We start from the raw sequence: 27,628 nt of genomic DNA, 5'->3' as shown, positions 1-27,628 counted from the left end.
TATATATATATGTGTGTGTGTGTGTACACACACACACACACACACACACACACACACACACACACACACACACACACACACATATATATATATATATATATATATATATATATATATATATATATATATATATATATATATATATATATATATATATATATATATATATATATATATATATATATGTGTGTGTGTACACACACACACACACACACACACACACACACACACACACACACAGTGTGTCTGTATATGTGCAGCTCTTGTTCACCTAACAGTGACTAGGTACTGTACCTGGTGTAAATCATAAGTTGTAACTCACTGCTAGAAATGAGAAACAAACTGAATAAAAACAATATACACAGGGTGGCTTGAGCAACCCAGTTGTAGCATGTGAATGTTCAGCTGTAAGGCTGCCATACAAATAAGATAAAAATATTATATCTAGTGTACAAAATACTCCCATTATTTATCAACAAAAGTAAGCACCCTCAGCCACAGCTCAAAGCCCACACAAAGACAACAGTTGTGTCCATGACTGATGCATCACCTGCGGTATCATTTTCTTATCTGTCACTCTCTCTCTCTCTCTCTCTCTCTCTCTCTCTCTCTCTCTCTCTCTCTCTCTCTATATATATATATATATATATATATATATATATATATATATATATATATATATATATATATATATATATATATAATTTATTTTAATTGCCATTTTCTTTCTCTTTTTTTTCCCCACTTCATACTCACATTATTCATTCACTCCATTTGTTTAATTTCTTGATGAACTTCTAAAACAATACCTCATGGTCTTTGTTTTGCTTTTCCTTACATCTTTCCATTTTTTCCTTCAGGCAGACTAATTGTATTCAGTCTTCCATATATTTTTGCTCTCCTTAGTAACCTTTCTCCCAAAATTTTTCTATCATCATTTATCAATGGAGTACTTAAAACCTTTCCACTCCATGGAAGAATGTGCACACTTCAATCTGCTTGAAAAGGTCATATGCTTCCTCTATGACACTGTTCACTAATCTACTATTTCTACTATGGCAATAAACTGCATGGCAACACATCCAGCTGTAGGTCCTTGAAGTCAGTGACTCATGTTAGCTTATTTTCAAGTGTCATCTCAAACTCTGGTCAGTCACACCTCAGTGTTTCTCCAGTGCCAGCTGCAGCAACTCATTCATGGTGGTGAGCACAGTGCGCGGATCCTCCACCAGGCCAGCCACCACCATGGCATTGCTGAAAAGCTGTGGGTAACAAAGAAACAAATGATTAGTAGTGCTCAATACTGACTAGCAATGGACTGTTGTCAAACACCAGCCATCACTATACTGAAGGACTGCTCTGTATACTCCTAGCTGGTGATGGTGCAGCACAGGCCACCATGACTCACCTGTTTAGCGATGAGCTCAGCCAGCCGAGGGTTGCTGGTGCGCAGATCATTCAGCTTTGTGATGATGGGATGGCTGCAAATATGGATTACACCTTGTAAACAATTAAAATGTAACATTTTTCACAGCATACATACAATTGCACTAAACAGTTTTGAGATAAAATATAAGACAATTATCAGATGGCAAGAGAAGAATCCTTGCTTATGAAAAAAGTGATGTTTTGAGAGAGAGAAATAAGCTATTAAAGAAAAGTATTCAGAGACTGAATAATGCAGGAGCAAATAATAATACCAATCAGGAATACATTCAGGAATACCTTACAAGAATTAAGCATAAGAAATGACTGAACTAAGTACTGAGGCCATCATAACTTTACAGAATATTACTGATAACTAGTTTCCCATCAGGTGCACCATTACCTTTACCTTGGATTGATCTCCAGCTGTGGCTGCAGGAGGGAATAGCGGCTTTCCTCTGGGATCTGTGAGAACTGGGTGCGTACAAAGTGCCGTGCGGCTCCCATCTCCTCCACTGTGACCACGCATGGGTGAGACTCCAGACTGGGGGTGGCCTTCACCGACCAGCACCGCCCCGCTAGCACAGTCTTCAGCCAGTCCATCAGCTCATTGGCTTCAGAGCGTCTCAGACTGCCTTCACCTGGGAAAGATGAGCGTAATAAATAATGGGCTAACGTAGATGGTAAATCTATAATTATTCTTTGATTAATAATACCTATTGTATCTACTATTCCAAAACTTAAACTACAAATGACAAAAAGTAAACATTATACTTGGTATTAGCGATATTTTCTTTTTGACACTTAATGAAGTACTCACTCGTGTCAAAGTCCACAGATTCTTTGCTTTGGCGCATCTGCTTCTCAACAGAGATGATCTTTCTGTCAGTGAACTCCCTGAGCTGCATCAGCACCACCTCATCATATGGCTCATAGCAGAACAGCACCTCCACATTCTTTTTCTGCATACAAATCAAAAGTAGAGTAATGTTATAAATTCTGAATATATGTATGTTATTGTCAGCAGCATGGTATGTACCACTGCCTCTATATTTGAAGGTAGTATAGCTAAACATATATATGGAACAGCATTTCTGAAATATCACTTTAGAGCTTGAAAAATCTGCAGGCCAATCTCACATCATGTGGCACTAAGTTATAATCTGCTGTGTATTTCTGCTCTATTGATTCCGATAAACTTTAGGCTATAATCTATCCAGCCAATACTTCAAAATATATCTACATTCTGAAACAAGATTACAAGTCAATCTCATTATTTGTTCTAATCTCATAATGTAACTGAACAACATTTCACTTGAACATGATAATCTACCTTGAGAGCTTCAAAGTACGGCGATGACTCTGCAAGCTCCCTGGAGGGTGTTGCCAGGTAGTAGATATCCTTCTGGTCATCCTGCATGCGGCTAATGTACTCAGGCAGGGTAACCTTCTCCCCAACAGGCTTGGCAGAGGAGTCATACATCAGCAGCTTAGCCATCTCCTCCTTCTCCAGCTGCTCCTGTGCTGACAGAATACCTGCAAGGTGGCCAGGAATAAAGGTTGTCTTAAAGGGAGAAAAGTCATGTTACTTTTTTCTTTTCCTTTCCTGTTCTGATAGTGAATAGAGAAGTAGACTATTTCAATTCATCTGATTGCTAAGTTCAGCAATCCCCCTTCCATTCAACAATTGCCAATGAAATGACACCAGTTCTCAAAAATGGCTAATGATGTGCCATAAAAAAATATATAGTAATGGGGCATCACTTTACCATCACATTCTAACCAATAAAGAAAAAGAACATTACTTTTCTTATGACACATCCACACTAACCTTCCTTAATGAAGATTCCATAATCCGTAAAGAACTTGTTGTAATTTTCAGTGTCCTTGCGTGACTTGTCAAAGAGGAACCGAATGACTCTGTTCTGGATGACAGTCCGAAGCTTGCGGATGAGAGCTGAGTCTTGCAGCAACTCTCGGCTTAGGTTGAGAGGAATGTCTTCACTGTCCACAACACCTGTAATCACAATACTGTGCTACAGTCAAAGGGGTAAAAGGACTAATGTTGACCCTTGCTAATTCAGACTAAGAGAAAAGGTTGATCTCCCAAATACGAATGTCCGACAAATATCAATCCCCCTCCCCCTTGCCCCCTTCCCCCCCAAAAAAAAAAGACTTGGTGCTGGATTTATTTATTTAATTTTGGGATTACATTTGTCTCTCTGAAACCTTCAGATCCTAAATTACCAGATGGTGTATTTTTTTTTTTTTTTTTGGATAATTAAATACCCTTCCCACCAGGAAGCCATTTTTAAATATCTCATGTGACTGCGTCATAGCCTGACTCACGCCCTATACAGTACGTGGCCAGGTGTCAGAAATAACGTCCTTACAGTCATAAACTGACAAAGATCAAAATCAGAAACTTCAAGAAGAGAAGACAACAAGTAACAAACAAACAAACGTATCATTGGTAGACAGCTGGACCTTAAATCCTCACCTCCGTCTCCCCCTTCAAGAGCCTGGCCTCACCCCACACCTCATTGCCACACTTCTAAACCATCTCTCTATATCATAAGACTGCTACTATCTTTTCAAACACTGTTCTTTTTCTCACTACCTTCATCATCACTACTACACATCACACAACTCTCACAATAACACTATTAGTATGTCAAGACATGTATAAAGCTGGACCAGATGAGTAATAAATACTTTAATGTATCATTATCTCACTTCAACACACTAATAACAACTCAGTGTTCAGTTCAGTAATAATACAGCAGATTGCCATGACACTGTTGGTGCTGCCTTTCCAACCCTCATGTACGAGTGAATAATAATACAGGCAAACCCTGCATAACAAACATTTAAACAACGAATATTTTGTTTTATTACACTTAAATAACACAACTAACACCAAACCCCGCAATAAAATTTTTTTTTATTGGGGAAATTTTGGCCAAGTTTGAAAACGCCGTTGAATCACCACCACCACCATCCACTGCTGCGTCCGAATTCAATGCGTTTGGATTTTTTATTTTATTCTATATTATTATTTATTCATTTTTACTCACCCTAGGACCCCGTACAACGAATTTTTGCATAACGAACACTTTTTTTTTTGGAACCTAACCCATTCATTATGCGGGGTTTGCCTTTATCTCGAGAAGTGAGGATCTGATGGGTTATCATCTCATCATGCTCCAAGAAGTCACTAATGTATACACAATCATGTGTGAAAATTTCATGTCAATCAGATAAATACAAATAGCAAAACAAGGACAAAATTATGAAAAATCTTAGGAGCAAATATCTCAAAAGGTATTTTTACACAAAAAATTTCCACAAATTTTATATAAACTCTGATCAACTTTTGTTTGGTATCATTAAACTAAAACTTAAATGCAATTTTAGTTGGGACTGGATTTTTTATAATGTCAATAGAAAACAAAAAATAATGAGGCCAAGACGAAGACAAGAACATGGAGGAGATATGGATCAGAATGAAGATAAGGATGAAAACAAGTAAATAAACGAGAACAAATGTACATGTATAAATGGAAACAAGAACAAGAGCAAAGCTAATAATGAAAATCAAGATAAAAATGGGGATGAGAGCAGAACAAGGACAGGCAGAGAGAAGACAAGGTTAATGATGATGATAATGATGAAAACAAGATGGAAGACATAACATACAAAAGAAAAAGGAAAACAAGAACTGAGGCAAGACAAAGGAAAGGGAAACAAAGATAACAAAGAGGAAAAGAGAGACAAGAATCAGATTGAAAATAAAAATTAAAAGATGGCAGAGTGTGGTGGTCTGTACCTTTCATGAATCGGAGCCACTTAGGGAGGACGTTCTCAGCCTTGTTCATGATGAGAACACGGCGGCAGTAGAGAGAGACTGAGCTGTCCTTCTCACGATTCAGATCAAATAGACCTGCAGGGAAGGAAATGGTTACTGGAAGACAATAATAATGCTGCTGATGCTGCTGGTATCAAAGTGATTGTCTTGACAACATATCCCTGATAATGTCACTGCTTCCACCCATCACAGTGTTAATACAAATATTAGTGCAGTAAAGAATAACATATGTCTATGTGTTCAATCTCTAAAGGAGCAAACTAAAATGCAAGAAAAAACAAAGTACTTCCACTTCATCACCACTTCAATCCACATTATAAAGCATTGGCATACAAGTATATTTCACGATGTTACAATTAAACAAAGCACACAGCTGTCACATTCACACTACTCTTTTAGTCACATTACAGTGATCATTGTATCAGCACCACCACCACCACTGCACACCTGGCTTTCCCTCAGGCACGTAGAGCACACAGCGGAGATCAATAGGGGCGTCTGTGCGGTAGTGGAGTACAAAGCGGGGTTTATCATACGCTGAGCCAACAAATCGATAGAACTCATCGTGCTGCTCTGGGGACACCTCCTTTGGGTCCATCAACCACAGCGGCTGGATGTTATTGGCCTGTTCTCCGTTCACCTCGATGGGCGCACTGATGAAACTGCTGTACTTCTTGATCACATCTAAGGAGGGAGGTAGGGATGTGTAAATAACAGGGAGAGGGAGTGAGAAGAGAGACCTTGCTCCTCTCTCTTTCTCTCTCTTTATGGCTACTATGTCAATAATCTCAGTTTCTACACTCTCTAATCAATTTTCGCTTTCACAACAGAGTTATCATACAAGACCCACACCTTTGACTGTCTGTTCATCGGCGTACTCCCTGTCGGCAATTTTGAGATGGCACACAATCTTGGTCCCAGGCTCCACTCCCTCGCACTCTTCAATGGTGTATTTGCCACACCTGAAAAGAGAAGTAAACACCTGTCTAATTAACTGTACCACGAACAATTGTCCACCTGTCCTTTGGTTCAACTTATGTTTGGGCAAGGCAAAACATCAAAATAAATACAAGAATGTGACATTTCCTTCAGGTCTTCTGGTACAGTTGCTCCAAAAGTGATATCACAATTTCACAGAACATTAAATTTTATGTATACAAACTGAACAGATATCTCTGTTATCACTATAATGCTACATAAATGTGCACACACACAGGTAATACCCACCCATCAGAGGCCCAGCAGAAGCCCACACTGTTAGGGAGGCGGGAGCGAGAGTACACCTCCACCTTCTCTGCAACCATAAAGGCTGAGTAGAAGCCCACACCAAACTGGCCAATGATGCTCTGTGGATCTGTGGTTCCTGCCTCCTGCAGCTCCTTGATGAACATCTGGGAGCATATGACTGTGTTGAATTCAAGTTGAGAGGAGGAGTTGTGTGACATAAATGTATGCAGTAATGTATGGATCAGATGGTCTAGGGCATTGGTCTTCAACCTTTTTAATGCCGTCCACCCCTAGTGGTGATTAAGTAGAAGCTGTACACCCCACCCCAAAACTGTCCACCCAGGTTGAATAGCACTGGCGTGATTCATGACAACCAATGGCGAGACAGTCCCTCACGTGGTTGTACTATTGGGGTCTTGCGAGTAGACAAGGTGGCAACCTCGATGTTACAATAGGTAAATGTGTATTTGTAGTATGTATTTTAAGAAATATAGGAGAGAGAGAAAGAGAATGAATCTCTTGTATATGAAACAGACACGTGCAGGTGAGGATCTCGTCCACCCAGTAGTCCACCCCTCACTTAATCTCGTCCACTATAAGGTGGACTGTCCACCCAGGTTGAATAGCACAGCTATCTATTGATAAGGTTCTCCCACACACAAGCAAGGAACAAATCATACCTATCAGTAAAAATACAGGCAACCCCTGATTAATGAACGTTCACACAACAAAATTCTGCTACAACGAACGTTTCCTTTTACTACCATCAGCTCGTATAAAATTTTTTTATCCCGGTAAAGAACAAGTGGTAACAATTAATTTTTTGCAAGAATTCTTTCCCAATATAGAGTGTGCCATTGATTCATTAAAAGAAGTGGATCCAAATTCTTCCAGGAGTTCTACTGCAGCCTATGAAATAGAAAAAGCACTCAGTTGTTACAGAGAAATATTGACTGCAAAGAGACGCAAGGCTACACAACCATCAATCGAGTCTTACTTCAGGCCATCCACTCCTTCCACCAAATCATCAGTGTCACCAGCACCGTCACTTTCAAGATATTGCTCAGTCCATCTCTTCAAGGTCACACACACCCTCCTCTCCTGTGGCATCCACTTCGTTCCCCCATGACCAAGACTCACCAGACGTCATGGGCATCAGCTACTAATCAGATTCTGACTGAATGTGTAAGTAATATTTGCACTACTACTTACAATTTGTTGTAAAATAAGATGCTTAAATGGTACATGAGTTTTGTATGCAGTACAATGATGTGCTCTTTGTTTACATTCCACACATTGCTGGCTAGCATTTTTTCCGCTCCACTCTCCCCCTCTTCATAAATTGAAGATCATCAACATTATAAAGTTACTTACATACATACATTAGTGTACATTAAAATGACTTAGTCTTAAATTAAACTGCTTAAATGTTTAACTTCATAATTTTTACTTTCATTAAACCTTTTACTGTACTATGATGCACTCTAGCTTTGTTTACTCTCAATGGAAGTTCAAGTCAGGGGTCAAACTTGTTATAATTAGTTCGCTTAACGAAAATTCACACAAAGAACATTTTTTCAGGAATGTAACCCATTCATTAAGTGGGGGTTGCCTGTACATAATTTGGTCTTGCATAGATATAAATACACTCGACCCTCGAAACAACGGACAAATGTGTGCACAACCCTGTCCATAGATTGCAAGTCCGTTCTTTGCAAAAGTACGTAAAAAACTGTATAAAATGTACGTAAAATAGTGTAATCATTAAGAAATCATTCAAGCAGTATTACAAAACATTAAGTACAACAAATAACCTGAAATAGATGACATGAGCATGGTCAGTTTAATAAATATTAATAAACTGGTTGAAAACACACGGACTGTAGATAAAACATGGCGGCCAACAGCTGATGATGCGACCAACCCGCCACCTACCGGACAATAATTTGCCGAGAACGGACAATCACGCGCAGTTTAATATTTGTCCGTAGATTAAACCGGACTCCAGAATTTGTCCGTAGTTTCCGAAATCTGTTGATGGGAGGTCCGTTGTTTCGAGGGTCAAGTGTAGTACAAACAATTTATTTTTAGGTATCACACCTTTCACTAGTAAAAAATAAACAAACAGTCAAAGAGATAGTAAATTATTACAAATGATGTACAGTACCTTTGAGCCAGAGCGAGCAATGGTGCCAAGGTTCTCAATGAGTTCCTCCTTTGTCATGCCTAGGCCCGAGTCTTGGATGGTGAATGTCTTGTCATACTTGTCAGTGGTGATGTGGATCTTCATGTCTGCCTCGGAGGAATCCATCTGTGTGCCTTGTAAGGCCAAGTAACGGGCCTGTCAGGTAGAGGTATGGGAGATATTGGTAACCTGGTACATTGAACAAGAACATTTCACACAAAAACAATGATAATCCAGAAAGAGCACTATCAAATTTTGTCAGTTTGAGTACAAACTACACATGGAAATGTTGTGTCATTCTCAAAATCTCACCTCTCCTATCAAAAATTGAAATAATTTTAAATATCCTGACAACACTAACTGGAAACTATAATATCCTACAATCAATACAGTCTGATCCTTCTTTCTCTCTATAGTCCATTAGACTAATATCCAACACTAATATATCTGTGGCCAAAACATCATATAAAGGCAGAGCACCAGGGTCTGTATACCTGAAAGAACATTCAAAGCTAAAGATAAATACAAGTTCAACCCATCGTCAATCAGGCCACAAGCTGGGCCAACACAACTTTTGAATGACAATTAGACTGAAGAGGACTGGGAGATATTGTGTAGAAAAGGAAATAAGAAAGATGAACATCAGAGATTTAAATGGAGCTTTTACAAAAAAGTGTTAGATTTGAGTCATCTAACCCCATAACTAGAAAATTAAATACATATGATTATGATCTTTTTATTAAACAAGAATCTTTATCCAACCTTCTCAATCGCATCTGATGCATTGGAGATCAGCTCACGGATGAAAACTTCCTTCTCTGAGTAGAGTGACTTGGCTACAATGTCCAGCAGCATGCGAGTCTCAGCCTGGAACTCATAACTCTGTGGGTCTCCGCTGGTCTTGGCTGCCTCCTGGGCCCAGCGAGGGGAGGTGTGTAGGCCTCGGTACAGCCCACTCACACCCAAAGCTCGCTCTGATGGAAGATGTGTTGCTCTAGATAAATGCTGTCAAATCATAAACATAACTCACAGTATAAACATTCCCAGATTACTACTTTACAAAGAAAAAAGAAGTCAAATTAAACTGAATAAAGGTGCCTAATTTTTCAGGGAATATGAAAGCATTATACTACATGTAGCTACTATAAGTAAGTACCACCAGAACACTATTCCAAGCAAATTCATATAAAATTCACTGAAGAGTATCATTTATAGATTATATATTTGAATCAGTGGAAAAGAAAAGTAAAGAAGCACAGCAGCCTCCTTCACCAGTGAAATGTGACCAATGTTTGTGGTTATAAGTTTCCATGCTTGTTATTCATTAGAGATTGAACATAATTTGAAGGAGAGGAAAGGGGGGAGCAGTGGTTCTGTAGTTTTACCTAATTTGGTACTTCTTAAACTGCAGAATTAAAATCTAAGGGAGGTTACACAATTTTACCCAAAGACAGTTATGCTCGTGTACCGTTATTAAACCCCATCTTGAATATATACATTTTTCATGCACTGTTGTGTAAAGTTATATAATTATCAAAGCTCTTCAAAATGTACCTGAAAAGTAAGATCTCTTTGAAGTGTTAGACAATGCATAGCATGATTGTCAGTTTCTTTGGCTTATAATTCCCTACTTAACTACTTCTAAATGTACATATTCTGACACACTGCAGCTCACCAAATAATAATAGTTTCGGTCAATCTGGAGTTTCTCCTTAAGATCAACTTGATGTAGCTAACCAAAAGTTTACGGATAAAGCCTGAACACATTACCACCACATACTGCACCTTTGGGAGACTAGAGGCTGTGACAAACACCCTGTACGGCCCCAACAAACCCCCAAGAAGAAGAAGAAGACCAAAAGTTTACCGGCTAAGGCTGGCTGGGACGATAATCGGGATGTGACAGACTTGTATTAGAATCAGGGCGACAATAACTGGTATATCATTTCTAAATACACGAAGAGAGAGGCTAATAATACTATAGTACGGGGGTTGTTACAGTTTCTGACAATAAGAAAAGATTTGTTAGTGTTTACCGATCAGGAGCGATATTTACCATTCTGGAGTGTCTTAGGAGTGAAGGTAAGGGCTGCTAGTGTCCTCCTTGGTAGCCTGATATGCTGGCTACGGAGGCCGACCCTGGAGAGGCAGGCGAGGTTCAACACACGTGCCGCCATCACCGCTTGTTGTGGAGGCTGCAGCTGGGGAGGGGAGGAGAATGGAGGAGGAGCAGACGACGGATTACGGACGGACCAGCGCTACTCTTGATCCTGACTCCCTGAGTACTGCCCACCGCCTTCCACCTTCAATAAACACCTACGGTAACTACTATCATATTACACAATAATTATTCGAAATTAAATTCAATAAAGTACAAATCTGTAAAATTAAGTTGTAATTCATTATAAATATTGAATTGTCAAAGTATGCACATATAATTTGTTTAAGCGCCAAATTCAAACTGTTTCTGAGGGCACTAACTGTACAAAATCTTAACAGTTATATGGGCTAATGTGAAGTCATTGATTATGTGACTTGAAACCTTTCATTAAAAGTATGCTTCCTACAGTAAGCCACAAACAGAAAGATTAGCCAGAGAGAGAGAGAGAGAGAGAGAGAGAGAGAGAGAGAGAGAGAGAGAGAGAGAGAGAGAGAGAGAGAGAGAGAGAGAGAGAGAGAGTCATTTTGGTATACCTATGATGGAGGTTTTGTAAAAGGATAAGACATATTTAGAGAAATTATATTTTGTTTTACAGGAAGATATGATTCAACATATTTTTTTTTTTTTTTTTTTCAAACAGACTACTTTCCCGAAATTTGATAAATTCATGACAGTGAGCTTCCTGAGTACCTGCTTAAGTCCATTGGAACAATCCACTCTTAAGATGGGTTCACAACGTGTCAATATGCGACTGAAATTGCAAGACACTAGAAGTATCAACTGAGCCCTTCTAGTGGAAACATGTTCACACATAGCGACTGAGAAGTATCGGCTGGTTGGCGAGAAGCAAATGCAGACAAACAGTTACCAGCAAAATTGTCTTCCTCTGGTAAATCATCACAAGTATTCAATCCTCATCTCCAACAACACCCTGCATAGAGGGAAGCAGTCACTGGAAAGAGGCAACTATCTCATCGAACGCCCATTTTGCATAAGCTTTTTTTGCTGTATAATTCACTTTTAGGGTCTCAGATGTGCTCTTTTTCCCTCTTCAACTCCAAAATCTCCTTCTCTACATCGACATCACATTTTCAAACCTTTCTCCGTGACATCATTGTGTAAACGAAGTCACAAATTGTGCAACTAGTTTTTTCCAGTCGCTAGGCACCAATATTCAGTTGGAAACTCTACCAACTTGCAATTTCAGCTGCAAATTGACACGTGTGAACCTGCCTTTATACTTGAGGCATGCAGCTAAATGTGTAAGCTCACCACACATATATTCATCTGGAATTGTCACCTGTGTTATAGTTTGAAGCTATGATGAAATTCAATATTTTCACTTTACAGTTTAAAAGCTATATGAAGCATTTCTTGACATCAGTAAGTTTCCACTTGATATACAAAACTTGTAAATTCACTGGGAAGGAGAATGTCCAATTAGAGGCAAAAATTGTATTGAAAATAAATATTTAACAAAGGGATGGTTTTCACTACTTAGCTCACATGGACCTAATGGATAGGAGACCCAGTCTTCTATAAGGATCACAATACAAACATAGTATTTTGCCAACAAAAACAAATGCTGTGCCATGACACATGATTTATTTAGCATTATAAGTGCAAAGTAACAGTTAAAACAAAACACAAATACAACACAATGACTAAAAATATAATATGCATTTTTATGCAATACTGATATACTGACCCCTGAAAGCCACTGTTTTCTTGATTATAATCAAAGCAGAATAATTCAGAGGCTTTTCTGTTATGTAATATATATATATATATATATATATATATATATATATATATATATATATATATATATATATATATATATATATATATATATATATATCTTTTTTTTTTTTTTTTTACTTTCCTTACATGCCATGATAAAAATAACAAACTCTAATGTTGTGTCAATGAATCACACTGGAAAGCTTGTTTGGCTTGTATAATTTACTCCTCTTCCTGGAGTCTGGACACCAGCACTTGCTTGCTGGAGAAATGTGATAGTGGTGATGGCAACAGAGGTGATGATGATCAATATGATGATGATGATGATGATGAGTCAACTAAAAAAAGTTATCCCTATCTTTGACAACTTTGGTGGTATGCTTTATCAAGGATATCTATGGAGAGCCATTCTGGGTACATCATGTACAGTTACACATCTAAATCTCCGTATTCATACCATGAAATGCACATCATTGTCATGAGTGAAGAATTATACAATGATGAGTATTATGTCACTGAATATCATTAGTAAATTCAATGTTTTATCATATCATCTATCAACAATATTTCAGGTTCTTGAAAACATTTTCTTCCATACCTTAGCATGTTTATCTTTCAGTGTATGGCAAAGAGCTGTAGACTATCTCTAATTTACTGTTGGGAGTAAGTGCATGTGTGCACGCACCCAAGCACGCCACACACACACACACACACACACACACACACACACACACACACACACAGTGTAGTGTAGTGGTCAGCATGTTCAGGTCACAACTGAGAATTCGTAGGTTCCAGTCCTGGGTGAAGTTAGGCAAATGGGGGACACTCTTAGTGTGTAGGGCCTGTTCACCCAGCAGCAAATATGTACAGGACATAATTTGAAGGGTGCTTAGGACTTAACAAGATAATCTCACTCTGTCTTTAGCAGGCTGGGGATGAAAAACTCAATTTCTCTTGGGTGGGAGCCGAGCATGCTTGCCACATCACTGGGCCTCACGATACAAATACATAAAAAAGTCCAATGAAATTCATGTAAAAATAAGTTATGCAATTTTTTGCATTTTTTTTAAATAAAATAAAATAAAATAAATTAATTAATTAAAAAAAAAAAAAAAAAAAAAAAAATTGCAATGAATATTATTAGCAGATTCGTTCAAAATGTATAATAATCTGCTATTGTGAGACAGCCAATTTTCTTATTATATACCGGGTAAAAATTCCTTGGATCAGTACCATTTAGAGCTCAATGGCTGTTCTACCTTCATTACAAAAGGCATACATAGGTGATTTGATCACCCCACAATAGTCATCGTCATGTACCACCAGGAAGTTGTGTTCTTAGCTAATCAGAGCAAAGGCAAATGATGAGAGGCCTCCTGTCAGCAAGCCCAAGCCCAGCATGGCTGCCATCATGCTGCTGGCAACCTCAGCTTTGTCCTCTGTCACAATCCTAGAAAAAAGAGATCACATTAAACACAATTCATATAATTTTCAGGGAGCAGTACAGAAAGCTTGAGATGGATGCTGAAATTTACACATCTTATTCAATAAACACAAAGAAAACACCAAAAATAAGCAGTGGAATGACAGTAGTACTTCTTTTAAATCCCATTTCTTCTAAGCATCCTTTCCACACAAAGTGGTGTTCAAGGATAGTACACACTGATGAAATTGTCACACAACAGACTTATACATCAAGATGCCATAAAACTTTACGCAGCATTGAGTGAAAGAAAATAACAGAAAGAGTGTATGAAAATATAATATTACACCTTTTCTTTTCTGACTAAGATATGCAATTCCATTCCAACTAACAACAGTAACAGATCAATGAATTATGAAGGCAAGCTGCAATATGGCTCAATACTCACTTTGGACCATACATCATAGACAGTGATGAGCAGTAGCCATTGGAGAGGGAGAAGAGAAGCATGAAGAGGATGTACCATGAATCGTGAGCAAACAATGTGGGAATGCTGGAGTTAGGATTGTGGTTGCACAGCAGGAACAACGGAATAAATACAACTCGCAGTGCAACCATCACATACAGAATCCAGGAGCCACGCCGAGGCTGTAAAGAGAAAACAGAGACAATGACAGGTTTAGAAATTAATGAACACTATCTTCACATTCCCATATAGGACTGATGCATTATCCCTATAACTTTGCAGGCCAGCCAAATTGACATCACCTACAACTACAAATTCATATTAATTTTCCCTATTACATCAAAACAAGGCTCTTATTTTCAGTCCTATTGTCATTCTTGCTGAATGGAAATGCAATGAAATATAAAGGTGACTACAAAAATTAGACTAAAAATTTTCACTTTAATACCAAAGGTTTAAACTGTGCCCCTCACAGTTTCTTCACTCAGATATCTTTTCTATATGTACTATGTTCAGTATCTTTATGCTTTACCTGTTCTAATGCTTTATATCATGACATATAAGAACAGTACACATCTTAAAAGTAATTCCATCTAGCCTGAAGACCATCAGCAGGATCTTTAATACAATGTTAATGAAGGTAAGACACTCACCCACATCACAAACCCAGCCACTTGACGTCCAATGTAGTCACCAATATTGAACAAAAGGAAGGTAACAACTGGCTGGAAGTACACCTCTAAAATAATAAAAATGAAATACATAAATTTTTCTTATCAAAATTGACCATTAGAAAATCAAGAAAATTATCACGTACTCTACTGTGATGAAAAAATATATAGAAAACTTCTCTAGATTGCACAAATATTAGAAAACAGCAATTTTTTTATTAATAAATTTTCAAATAAGACAATATGATAAATTAAAGACATACTTGACCAAATTTCATCTTCTGAAGTGGAAATTATTTTGACGCACAGAGCTGGAAAGGCACCAAGTGTGACAGCAAATACACCCCACACAGACACCCCCAGTGGCCAAATCTCCTTGAATATCTGGACCTGGTTACTAAATGTCCTTTCAGTTTGAGGGGCATCATCAGATCCTTTCTCAGCCTTATGACAATTGGTATAATGCTTGTAGAAATCCTGAAAGAAAATTTCTTAAATAACCAAATGGCTGACTAACTAAGTGCTTGGTGTTAAATAACCTGAATTTTCAGTGTGAAATTTTCTCTTATAAATGCATCCTCTTACCTTAAACAGAACATACTTTTTGTAAACAAGAACTTGAAAATGCTATGCTTGTACAAGTACAATAATATATTGCTTCCACACACACACACAAAAAAAAAAAGGGTAACTTTACTTACTGTTTTTGACATAAATAAATAGGCTATTAAAGTGAAAATCATGACGATAACAGCAATCATGAAGTAAATGAATGCAGAATTTTCATCCTTTGCTCCCACTGAGAGAGACACAATCCGAGCACCTGAGGCAAACACACCGCCCAGGGCCTGGCCTGACACCACAGCAGTCATGTACTTCTCGGGGAACATTCCTGCCACACCAAACAGGCCACCTTGGAAGACAGCACCGGCACCTGTGGGTGATGTGGCACAGTAACACCGGTGCATGTGTAGTGTTGATATGAATTGGATATGTGTTGCAACACTGTACGCACCTGTTATGCTCTGGATAAGATAAGTAACTAAATATATTTTGTTGGTAAGGTTCAGGTCATGTGTCATTATATATTTCATGATGTAATTGTATATTGTGTGACATGCACTACAAGAGAGTATATATATATATATATATATATATATATATATATATATATATATATATATATATATATATATATATATATATATATATATATATATATACACACACACACATATATATATATATATATATATATATATATATATATATATATATATATATATATATATATATATATATATATATATATATATATATATATATATATATATATATATATATATATATATATATATATATATATATATATATATATATATATATATATATATATATATATATATATATATATATATATATATATATATATATATATATATATATATATATATATATATATATATATATATATATGTGTGTGTGTGTGTGTGTGTGTGTGTGTGTGTGTGTGTGTGTGTGTGTGTGTGTGTGTGTGTGTGTGTGTGTGCATATTGAAGTGTATGGCAACACTATTGTAATGAGGATGTGATTGGCAGCAAGATAATATGACAATGTTACGTGAATAAGAGACACTAAATAAGAATACTGTATGTGGCAAATAAAGGTTGTGCAACAATGCTGCATACAATTTCAAGCAGTATTCAAGTATTTACATCTATAAAAATAAAATACACACTGTTACATAAGGTCAAATTCATTTCAAACTGAGGCTACATATGAAATAACAAATGTAAGTCTGTATATTTTGTCTCCTTAGATTGTAAGTGGTAAGTCCCTGGTAATACACCATCTGGCTTACCATCTGGCATGACAAACTTCTTGATAACATGAAGTGTTTTCCTAACAATCTCACTCACTGTTGATAAGGATGATGATGATCATGGTGAGGGTGAAGAAGCCAACCTGCCACTCATTAGTATTCACTTGGGTGAACACAGTGGTGATGCAGAAAAGCAGGATCATTAATGTCAAAGAGACAAGGAGCCTGATTCGCTGAGGGATCCTGCCAATTGGAAAAGAATACATTTTCATACAAAAGTTTTATCATTTACAACTGATATTGTAACTATCTCAGCACATTACTTTAATAGTAACTGAACACAAAAATGCAAAAATACAAATGTGATAACTTTATATCTGTCTAAAATAAAGCAATGAAATGAGTTTGAAATTTTTTGTGAATCCCAGATATAAAAAAAAATAAAAATTGGTAAAACCTTTAAAACTGCAAAATTAATGTAAGTGAAAAGATGAAAATTAGTCATGATTACAAAATCTAGAGCATAGCAAATCACTCTACATTCATTTATACATTAAGGTATGTTTCATACAACTTAAAGGAAAGCAAAACAGCCAGTTACTCACTTGTGACTGAAGAGTGCATTAATAAATAAGAATATAAAATTGGGTATCTGAGAAAGGCAGACTTGCAGGGGTGTGTACAAGTCTTGTAAATGTGTCCGTGTTCCATTGCCTGTTTTGTTCTCCAGCTTGAAGTCCCAGTACTGAAAAAGAAAGAATACTGTAAATAGGATATCAATGTTACTGCTGTACATTTCTGTGCCTTTTTGCTTCCACATATGTATATATAAATATTTTTCTGGCCCGTTCTTTCATGTTAAACACATTACTATTGAAATTAAGATTATTGCCATGACTAGAATGGACTGTGGTTAGGTTTGAGTACACTGTTACCACAAACAAAACATTTATCATACCACTATCACTTAATATACAGTAATGAGGAGATCAAATATTCCACAAATTAATGGAGAACAGAAAATAGGACAATAAATATTACTACTCTTCATTGTAATGTGGAGGTGAGCAATAAGTGTGTCAAGTTTTCCAAATTACCAAGGAAGTGAGTGAGCCTCAGGAGGTTTGCACTTACTGACTGTGCAGTGATGAAGAAGTTCCATGGCAGCAGTGTTCCCAGACCCAGCAGCAGGAAACAAAAGTACACCACCCGGCCCCTGTAACACAAGGACCACAGTATTAAGAATGGTACACTGCTTGGATACACAGGAATGAAGATGGACAATGGTTTCAACAAATATGTACCAATTCTCTCGAATGGTCTATATCTTGCTGGACAGTGGATTAGCGCTCGCTCGCTCGCTCGCTCTCTCTCTCTCTCTCTCTCTCTCTCTTAAATTCAAGACCTTGCATACCAGAAAAAAAGCAAGGTCTCTGTTCATTGTCAAACGTCTATAAATTCTTTTATGTGTCATATCTTTTTGGATGCCAACGAGGTCGTCGTGACTACAAAAAAAAAAAAAAAAAGGTTTATTATACAACATTCATGATATTACTGTAATACGACTCTGCCTTTCAATTTCGGTTTTTGCACGCACTATATGGTCATAGAATATTTTGAAACATACACACACACACACACACACAATCGAGAGGGCCGGGTTCGAGTATCGGCGCGGCGAGGCAAATGGGCAAGCATCTTAATGTGCAGCCCCTGTTCACCTAGCAGTAAATAGGTACGGGATGTAACTCGAGGAGTTGTGGCCTCGCTTTCCCGGTGTGTGGAGTGTGTTGTGGTCTCACTCCTACCCGAAGATCGGTCTATGAGCTCTGAGCTCGCTCCGTAATGGGGAAGACTGGCTGGGTGACCAGCAGGCGACCGTGGTGAATTACACACACACACACACACACACACACACACACACACACACACACACACACACACACACATTACCTACTATTGCCCATTCTAAAGCATTTCAGCGCCGTACTTCCAATACATTCAGAAGGCTCTGAGTTTGAAGCTACACGGGTTTTGAAGATTTTTATTTATTTATTTTTTTTTCATTTACAGAGGTGAGTCAATAAGATAGGTACAGTATTAAGAGGAGAAACACTCATGAGAACCCGTCTAATCATCTCTTCAAAAATAGCCGCGGTAACACAGCTCAGTTTCAGAATGTAGGATTCTCAATCCTGTTAAACCAGAGCTAGCACACATATGAGAGAGAGAGAGAGAGAGAGAGAGAGAGAGAGAGAGAGAGAGAGAGAGAGAGAGAGAGAGAGAGAGAGTATTTAAAACGTATTTGGAAGTAGGAAAAGGAAGGGAAGCTGTCAACATTATTCACGAGGCTGAAGGCAGAGAGGCAGCCCACCACTCACCCGGATACACATTTGGCAGCCCATCATGAGCTACATATATGCGTGCAACAATAACCCAGCTGACATCTATATCATATGGGCCACTGAGGGTACCAACTCTATCCACTTTGCTTAGATAGACAACGGCAGCCAACATAGAGAAATTACACTGAATTCGATCCCAGCAAAAAAAAAAAAAAAAAAAAAATAAATAAATAATAATAATAATAATAGAATAAATAAATAAATAAAAAATAAATAAATAAAATAAATAAATAAAATAAAAAATAATAATAATCAATAAAGCAAAATGAAAAAATACAGTAAATAAAATCAAATAAAATAAAATAAAAGAAACGTAGACTACACGTAGATTTCAACACGTTTCAGCTTCCGACAACTCTACCCAGCTTCCTAACACACTAGCAGTGTATCACCTACCTGAAGTGTAAGAGCCTCATGCAGTAGTACAACAGAGTATATCAAACTAATACACAGAGAGAGAGAGAGAGAGAGAGAGAGAGAGAGAGAGCAGTTACATCACTATATTGTACTAGGTATGTTTCTAAGATTGAGGAAACATCCAATATATGAGGCAACACTACTCTCTCTCTCTCTCTCTCTCTCTCTCTCTCTCTCTCTCTCCATGTTATTACCATGAGATGAACACATGTACTCATGACTCTCAGGTGTCATATCGAGCAAAACAGAAGTGGCGCCTTCCGCTGACGATTACGATAACAGCTGTGTACCATTTAGCGACTGAGAGCGACGCAATTAGCAAGGGTCAGCGGCGTCCCAGTGTCCCGCTGGTTATCACTTAGGTGGCTCCAATCTCAAGTCCAATCTTGTTTATCATGCCCAATCAGTGTTACATGGCGGCCTTGGCGGTAGCGGGTGGCGGGCTGGCGGCCATTGCTTTATTTACCCTCTGCTTCCTGACCGCTTCAAGATCGGGCCACACCGCACCAAGGTAGTACAGTGTGGCTGAGGCTATTATTAGAAGGGCTGCTGAGGTTTATTTATACTGACTTGAAGGATCAGCGTTTTTATGAGTCAAGTGAGTTTAACAAGGCTTTCGTTTTGTTGGTTTGAAAAAAAAAAAACCGCCCATTCACGTTTCTTTTCTATTACTATTGTTGCTGCTGTTGTTGTTGTTGTTATTGTTGTTGTTGTTAAAAGAGGAAGCTTGAATGTTTTTTTTCAGTTATTATTTGTCTTCCGGTTATAAGCATCAATTCCTTTCAATAAATCTTCCTTCGTTATTCACAGTGTCAGAGGAAGGTATGATCTCAGGTGTCACTTTTATCCCAGCAGCCTCGATCTACCAGATAACTTTGTCCCCTCAGCACGCGCACCGATTGACCGCTGCGCGCCTGATGGATGTGCTGGCTCTGGCGTGACACCTGGCAGCTACGGAGAGGGAAGAGGGAGAAGGGAGAAGGTAGTGAGGGGAGAAGGATGTTGTTATCATGCACGTCTCTTCCCGAGGACACTCCATCCATCCAATCGGGATTCCCACGCATGTTTCCCGCTGCCCTCCCCATCCCACAAAAATAAATAAATAAAATAAGCAAAATAAGATAAAAAGAAACGCTTTGTTCTCACACCACTACCATAATTAAACGCCACAAAGATGATTAGCCGGATTCTCAAGACTTTTCCTCATAAAAATGTAGAAATCTTATTAATTTGTCAGTAGAACCGCAAATCCACCGTTAAAAATCCATGCTCACTTCAACTACAGCCTTTTGAAAGTTGTCGAGGTACAAGCATGTCTCAGATAGCAACAAAGATCTCAAATTATACCATAAACGAACTTAAAATGTTTTTAAAACCTTCATAATAATATCTGTTTTCAGACATATTGTTGTCCTACAGTTCTTTTGTTGCGTAAGAGATAAAACTCACTCACTCTCTTTCTCTCTCTTACTGTGTTTGTGTATTCTTTTTATCTTCCTACACTACTCTGAATGTTGGCAATTAATGACCACAGCAGTGAAATGATTAACCCTGAGGAAAAAAAATTAAAAACAACAGAGAAACCATGTGTGTAGCTCAACTCATCAGCACGTCTCGAATGGTTACGATAAAAGATAAAACATAGACCAATTAAGAATGCATTATCTGTTAGATAACCAGCAGATCAGGAGATGAGCTAATAATGCAGGAAAATACTAAATACAAAGAGAAATGTGACATTTAAGACATATGACGAAACCTAAGACAGATGTGCTGAGAATCCATCAACTGTCAGATGACTAGCTATAAGATGACATGATAAAGCCGGAAATCGCTAAATACAAGGAGAATTACGGTGTGTAGCTCGCTTTGTGACTATTGAAACCCAAGACAGCTGACGTGCATAAGAGCATTAAGCTACAATACCCCACTTCAGAGTTGTGTGCGTTTGAAGATACCAACTTTCACAACTCTTTATATAACTGTATCGGTCAATGTCACGACGAGGAACTTTTTATATCATTCAGATATTTTTTTTTTTTTTTTTTTTTTTTGCTCATGAGTTTAAAAGTACTCAGGGTTTATGATTAGTCTTGTTTTGGACAATGTCACGGTGATAAACTTGAAGACTATTCCTCAAGTGCAGTCACCGCCCCCCCCCCTTTTTTTTTTTTTTTCTTAGATAATGGTGTTTGGAATAACTTTTGATTTTAGTGACGCCAAGATGAGAGGCTGATGGGAGGGAAGGAGACAACGAAACTGAAGCAAACATCACAGTGTAATATAAACTCACATCAACACGCCATCCCTAATCCCATTAACTCTCACACGGACAAGAATGACGCACCACTCACACTCACTCACTCACTCTCACTCACACACTCTCATTCATGTGATTACTCTCCTAGCCAGTCAGACCTCCACACACATACACACACACACACTCTCTACCTCACTTTAATATCTTCCCAATTTAATCAACTTTATACTGTACTATTCAGCTTTCCTTCTGCTTCCTATTCATGTTAATATCCCAATAGCTACATCATCTTCTTCACACATTCTAAAATCATCTTCATACTCACTTCAACAATCTCATCATCATCATATACACTCCTAATACCATGCCAACACTCCTGATCTTCTTCCTACTCATTCTAATACTCTTGTAATTTTCTTATTTTCATTCTAATGAGTCTTTAATCCTTCCCAGTCTTCTCATTTTTCTCCTTCTCGCTCTAATGTTATCCTCTCTCTCTTTACATACACTTTAATACCCTCACAGACTCCTCCCTCTTCGTACTCTCCCTTCAAGGACTCTTCAGCTTCATATTAAATGCTTTCTCATCTTCCTACACTCTCTTCACTGCGCTTCAAACCTCCCTATAAATTCCTTACTCACCTCCCCCCACCCCACAGCTTCATATCTCTTCTTCGGGCATCGTTAGAACAAAGAGGAGACTGTTACTTGATGGTATCCTTGTGTGGCATCTCTCACTCTTTTGTCTGGCTAACATGTTTTCCTCCCTCATGCATACCGCGTAGTGTAGTGGTTAGCACGCTCGACTCACAATCGAGAAGGCCGGGCTCGAATCCCGGTAAGCGGTGAGGCAAATGGGCAAGCCTCTTAATGTGTAGCCCCTGTTCACCTAGCAGTAAATAGGTACGGGATGTAACTCGGGGGGTAGTGGCCTCGCTTTCCCGGTGTGTGGAGTGTGTTGTGGTCCCAGTCCTACCCGAAGATCGGTCTATGAGCTCTGAGCTCGCTCCGTAATATGGAAGACTAGCTGGGTGACCAGTAGACGACCGAGGAGGATACGACGGCTTGAAAGTGTCTCTTTCTTTGTTGCCATGAGTTTAATGTGAGCCTTCCAGTTGTGCAGATTAAGGACGGACGGACTGACTAACTGACTGACTCTCTCTCTCTCTCTCTCTCTCTCTCTCTCTCTCTCTCTCTCTCTCTCTCTCAGGAAGGATGTGGACAGCATTATAACGATGAGAGTGCCAGGAGTACTCATCAGATGCGGGCATACAGTACACACATACACACACACACACTCTCTCTCTCTCTCTCTCTCTCTCTCTCATCCATGGTTCTGGTCTGTAAATCTGTTTTTTGTTCGTCTATTTGATGCAGTTAAGTTTTCAGGTCATATGCGTCTCTGTCTCTCTCTCTCTCTCTCTCTCTCTCTCTCTCTCTCTCTGGCGATAACATAGGCCATTTTTCTTTGGTTATGAGCTTTTGCCTCACGATACTTGACTTCATTGCTTGTTGTGGTGTTGACTCAAACGAGACTGTCACCGCTGGATTCATAATAACTTACGTGTCTTTCTCACTGACGGCGCAAAATCCTTATTAATCTTACCTCACTTGAAAAACTCATCCCGCCCCCAAAAAAAAAAAAAAATACTTGAGTGTCTTTCACTGACGGGTTTTTAAGAGTTTTTTTTTTTTTCATTTACAGAGGTGAGTCAATAAGATAGGTACAGTATTGAGAGGAGAAACACTCATGAGAACTCGTCTAATCATCTCTTCAAAAATAGCCGCGGTAACACAGCTCAGTTTCAGAATGTAGGATTCTCAATCCTGTTAAACCAGAGCTAGCACACATATGAGAGAGAGAGAGAGAGAGAGAGAGAGAGAGAGAGAGAGAGAGAGAGAGAGAGAGAGAGAGAGAGAGAGAGAGAGAGCAGTTACATCACTATATTGTACTAGGTATGTTTCTGAGATTGAGGAAATATCCAATATAACTTGGGTGTCTTTTGTCTTTCACTGACGGCACAAGATCCTTACTGAACTTAACTCACTTGAAACACGTCAACAACGCGGAAAAAAAAAAGACTTAATAACTTGGGCGTCTTTTTCACTGATGGCGCAGGTTCTTGTTTCTAATAATTTAAACACACTAGGAAGCCACAATTTCCACTACAGCCACTTTGAAGTAGCCGGGTAAAGCTGCCGAAATAATTGAACACGCGGTCCTGGAAGAGGGGAGACTTATTACCATGCCTGCTGGCCCTGCTAAAGTGCCACACTGAACCAACCAAGCGGAGTGAAAGAGAAGGAAGAGACCTGTATAAGTATTGGAAAATTTGGAAAGTATATAATGAACGGAAATGGCATTGACGTGACATAAGAAGCAGAAGAAAAGAGAAGGTATAGATTGAGTTATCTTTCACACACACACACACACACACACACACACACACACACACACACACGGTAGCTCAGTGGTTAGAGCGCTGGCTTCACAAGCCAGAGGACCGGGGTTCGATTCCCCGGCCGGGTGGAGATATTTGGGTGTGTCTCCTTTCACGTGTAGCCCCTGTTCACCTAGCAGTGAGTAGGTACGGGATGTAAATCGAGGAGTTGTGACCTTGTTGTCCCGGTGTGTGGTGTGTGCCTGGTCTCAGGCCTATCCGAAGATCGGAAATAATGAGCTCTGAGCTCGTTCCGTAGGGTAACGTCTGGCTGTCTCGTCAGAGACTGCAGCAGATCAAACAGTGAAACAGTGAAACACACACACATTAACAAACCTGAAGGCAGAATCAACATTAAGAGAACACTAGAACACAGACGAAATACCGGCGATCAAGTCATGAAATCCCCGACTGACCACATGCTGCTCACTTGGACAACATGGTGAAGGAGATCCTGCGATGAGGCGACGAGGAGGAGCTTAAATCAGTGAGCACAGACGGCAGTGAGAGAGTGAGATGACCAGTCCTCACACAAGCAATGCGAACTGAAACCACCACTAGCAGCAGACAGCACTGGGCAGCTCCACTCCTCCCTCGGCAGCGTCACACGAGGTACTGTCTGTGCTGATAGCTGCTGGTGATGCCTCTACCAAAGTCAATGCCAGTGGTGACGAGAGGCGGCGGCACTGTGCGTGAGTCCCAGTGCCGCGCTCTCAGCTCACCCGCCAAACCAAGTAACCACGTGGTTCAACACCCCACACTCTCCCATCCCTCCCTCTCTTCCTCTCCCTCCCGTCCTGTCTGCTCCCTCTCTTCCCATAAGGTTGCTATTTATGTCTAACACCTGCTGGCACGAGGGTAACGGGGTACAAGGGGGTACGGGAGCTGGAGGGTGAGAACAGTGAACACGTGCAGTTACAGCTCATCTCCTTGGCCTTCCTTTCGTTTCCATTGATAGATACTGACAGGTGATAAAGTTCCTGCTGTTGTCCTTTTTGTTTCCATTCTTGTACTTAGAGTCAGTGTCGGACATCTAGGCAAGACAGAAAGTCGAGGTAAGATCAAGGTTCAAGATTAGGTAAGGTGTGGTATGTCACCGAGTCACGTCGCCTTTGCATTTCAATCCTTTTCTCCTGATTCTAACGATCTACACGCCTCCTCCTCTTCCTCCTCATCATCATTTCGCTAAACATTCTCATTATTCCATTGCGCCTCGTTTGTCTCACTCTACGGCGATGAATATTCTTAATTTTTGAGTTCAAATATGCATCTTTTTAACAAGCTTCTCGTCATGTCTTCTTCCGTCTTTGCACCGGTCTCCTTCCAACAACTTTCAACACATACGCTGTTCCCAGTATACACATTGAACGCCAGGCACTGTAAAACTCTTGCCCTATACGTCTTTACCATTTGGCTGCTACTGATTATTACACCGTACTTATTATTTCACTTCATTAACGCTAGAAGATTTTCATTTGCGAATATACAACTATGGCCACTAAATATGGGAAATGCTCCATCACTCTTTTCTTTCCTTTTTCCTCACTCCCTCCATCCCTCCCTTCCTTTCTCTCTCCCTAAACTTACACAACATCAGTTCTACAAAGCTTGAGGAAAGGAATGGCAGTCAGAGCGTTGAAATATATATGAGCAATGCATTCGGTTCTAAGGAAGTGCAAGACAGTATTTCCTACTTCTCTCCGGAGCCACGTGGTGATGGTTCGCGCGATTGCTCTATTTTATATATAGTGTTGGTTGAAAATAAGTGGCGGCGTGACCAGTGATGGGCTGAAAAGAAAGAGCCACTGTATCCATCCATGAGCTTGGCAACGTGCAGAGAGAGAGAGAGAGAGAGAGAGAGAGAGAGAGAGAGAGAGAGAGAGAGAGAGAGAGAGAGAGAGAGAGAGAGAGAGAGAGCAATAGCAACAACAGGAAGGCGCGATTAAGGCACAGGTTAACGAGATATTCATGAAACACTGCTCTCTCTCTCTCTCTCTCTCTCTCTCTCTCTCTCTCTCTCTCTGGTTTTCGAGAGTATCTTCTGTTAATAATGAAGAAATTTTGTTAATATTCCAAATAGAACTATATATATATATATATATATATATATATATATATATATATATATATATATATATATATATATATATATATATATATATATATATATATATATATATATATATATATATATATATATATATATATATATATATAAACATCCTTAACTTGAAACTTGAAATACGAAGTGGTGTTTGAAAATGTTCCCCTCTGTCAGTCACCAAGAAGGCAGACATGGGCGGTGTCGGAGAGGTATACTGTAGTTAGTCATTTGTGTAGTTGCTGTCTTAAGCTCGTATTGCCAGACACTTCTGTGCTTCATCTCCACTGTTTCAAAAGGCTTCATCTTAATTTACACGAGTTTTTGTGTTTTTTTTTTTTTATTGAGTCTAAAGGCAGAGTGACAAGATTTCTACATTATTAAGACTCTTCAGTACCATGTCGCGTTTTTATATTCATTCTGTTTACCTACTATTTGGCAATTTTATACGGTTTCAGAAACTTATGTGGGGATTCAAATATTAAAGACTCTTGTAGTTGAAGGCAGTTTTTCATTCATTTCTCTCTCTCTCTCTCTCTCTCTCTCTCTCTCTCTCTCTCTCCGTCTTATCGCCTGGTTGTCAGTTGTGTTGTTTGACGTGCGTGAGTTGCTCGGTGCTAAAGGTAATCATGTTTGTTATCTCATTTTTTCGTGTTTTTTTAGACATTTTTTTCCTTATTCTTTGTGGCATTGCATATATCTTTTTTCTTTTTTGCTAGTTTTTTTTCTTTTCGATATATCTTTTTCTTTTCTCTAAAAATTTCTTAATCTCTCTCTCTCTCTCTCTCTCTCTCTCTCTCTCTCTCTCTCTCTGCTATACATTCCTTAACTTTAGCTTCTCTTCTTTTCAAAGTGTTTTATTTTTGTTTTGAAATCATTTCGCCTCTTTTCTTTAAATCTTTAACATCAAATCTCTCTTGCTTTCTTTCTTCCTTTTTTTTTTTTTCAAGATGCTCTAACTTTAATCTAACTTTTCTTTTCCTTTAAAGTTTAGAGTTGCATTTTCTCTT

At 38.8% G+C, this 27,628-nt stretch overlaps 2 protein-coding genes across 4 annotated transcripts in view; both read right to left on the bottom strand.

Moving 5' to 3' along the window:
- Positions 1–740: 740 nt before the first annotated feature.
- On the bottom strand, positions 741–10,979 carry LOC123505810 (heat shock protein 75 kDa, mitochondrial-like). Its single transcript, XM_045257529.1, has 13 exons — positions 10,762–10,979; positions 9,468–9,679; positions 8,688–8,861; positions 6,521–6,684; positions 6,146–6,255; positions 5,741–5,977; positions 5,255–5,368; positions 3,257–3,442; positions 2,759–2,961; positions 2,246–2,387; positions 1,835–2,066; positions 1,409–1,481; positions 741–1,262 (listed from the first exon to the last, which is right to left on the bottom strand). Exons 1-13 carry the CDS (start codon positions 10,880–10,882, stop codon positions 1,161–1,163), a joined length of 2,070 nt encoding a protein of 689 aa, XP_045113464.1. The 5' UTR covers positions 10,883–10,979; the 3' UTR covers positions 741–1,160.
- Positions 10,980–11,429: 450 nt separating this feature from the next.
- The window catches only part of LOC123505812 (equilibrative nucleoside transporter 1-like), a 40,219-nt gene continuing 24,020 nt past the window's right edge, over positions 11,430–27,628 (bottom strand). For 2 of the 3 annotated variants that reach the window (XM_045257530.1, XM_045257531.1), the window contains 8 exons: positions 18,129–18,210; positions 17,600–17,739; positions 17,092–17,237; positions 15,874–16,106; positions 15,436–15,649; positions 15,155–15,240; positions 14,484–14,683; positions 11,430–14,062 (listed from right to left, as the gene is read on the bottom strand). In XM_045257530.1, coding sequence (XP_045113465.1) covers positions 13,951–14,062; positions 14,484–14,683; positions 15,155–15,240; positions 15,436–15,649; positions 15,874–16,106; positions 17,092–17,237; positions 17,600–17,739; positions 18,129–18,210 — 1,213 coding nt within the window. In that variant the 3' untranslated portion in view covers positions 11,430–13,950. Of the gene's footprint in view, positions 14,063–14,483; positions 14,684–15,154; positions 15,241–15,435; positions 15,650–15,873; positions 16,107–17,091; positions 17,238–17,599; positions 17,740–18,128; positions 18,211–24,947; positions 25,218–27,628 lie in introns of those variants that run through there. The other variant, XM_045257532.1, reaches the window with a different exon arrangement.

This window comes from Portunus trituberculatus, chromosome 18, assembly GCF_017591435.1.
Source record: "Portunus trituberculatus isolate SZX2019 chromosome 18, ASM1759143v1, whole genome shotgun sequence".
Lineage (NCBI taxonomy): Eukaryota > Metazoa > Arthropoda > Malacostraca > Decapoda > Portunidae > Portunus > Portunus trituberculatus.
This window is presented reverse-complemented; position numbering and strand designations above follow the sequence as displayed.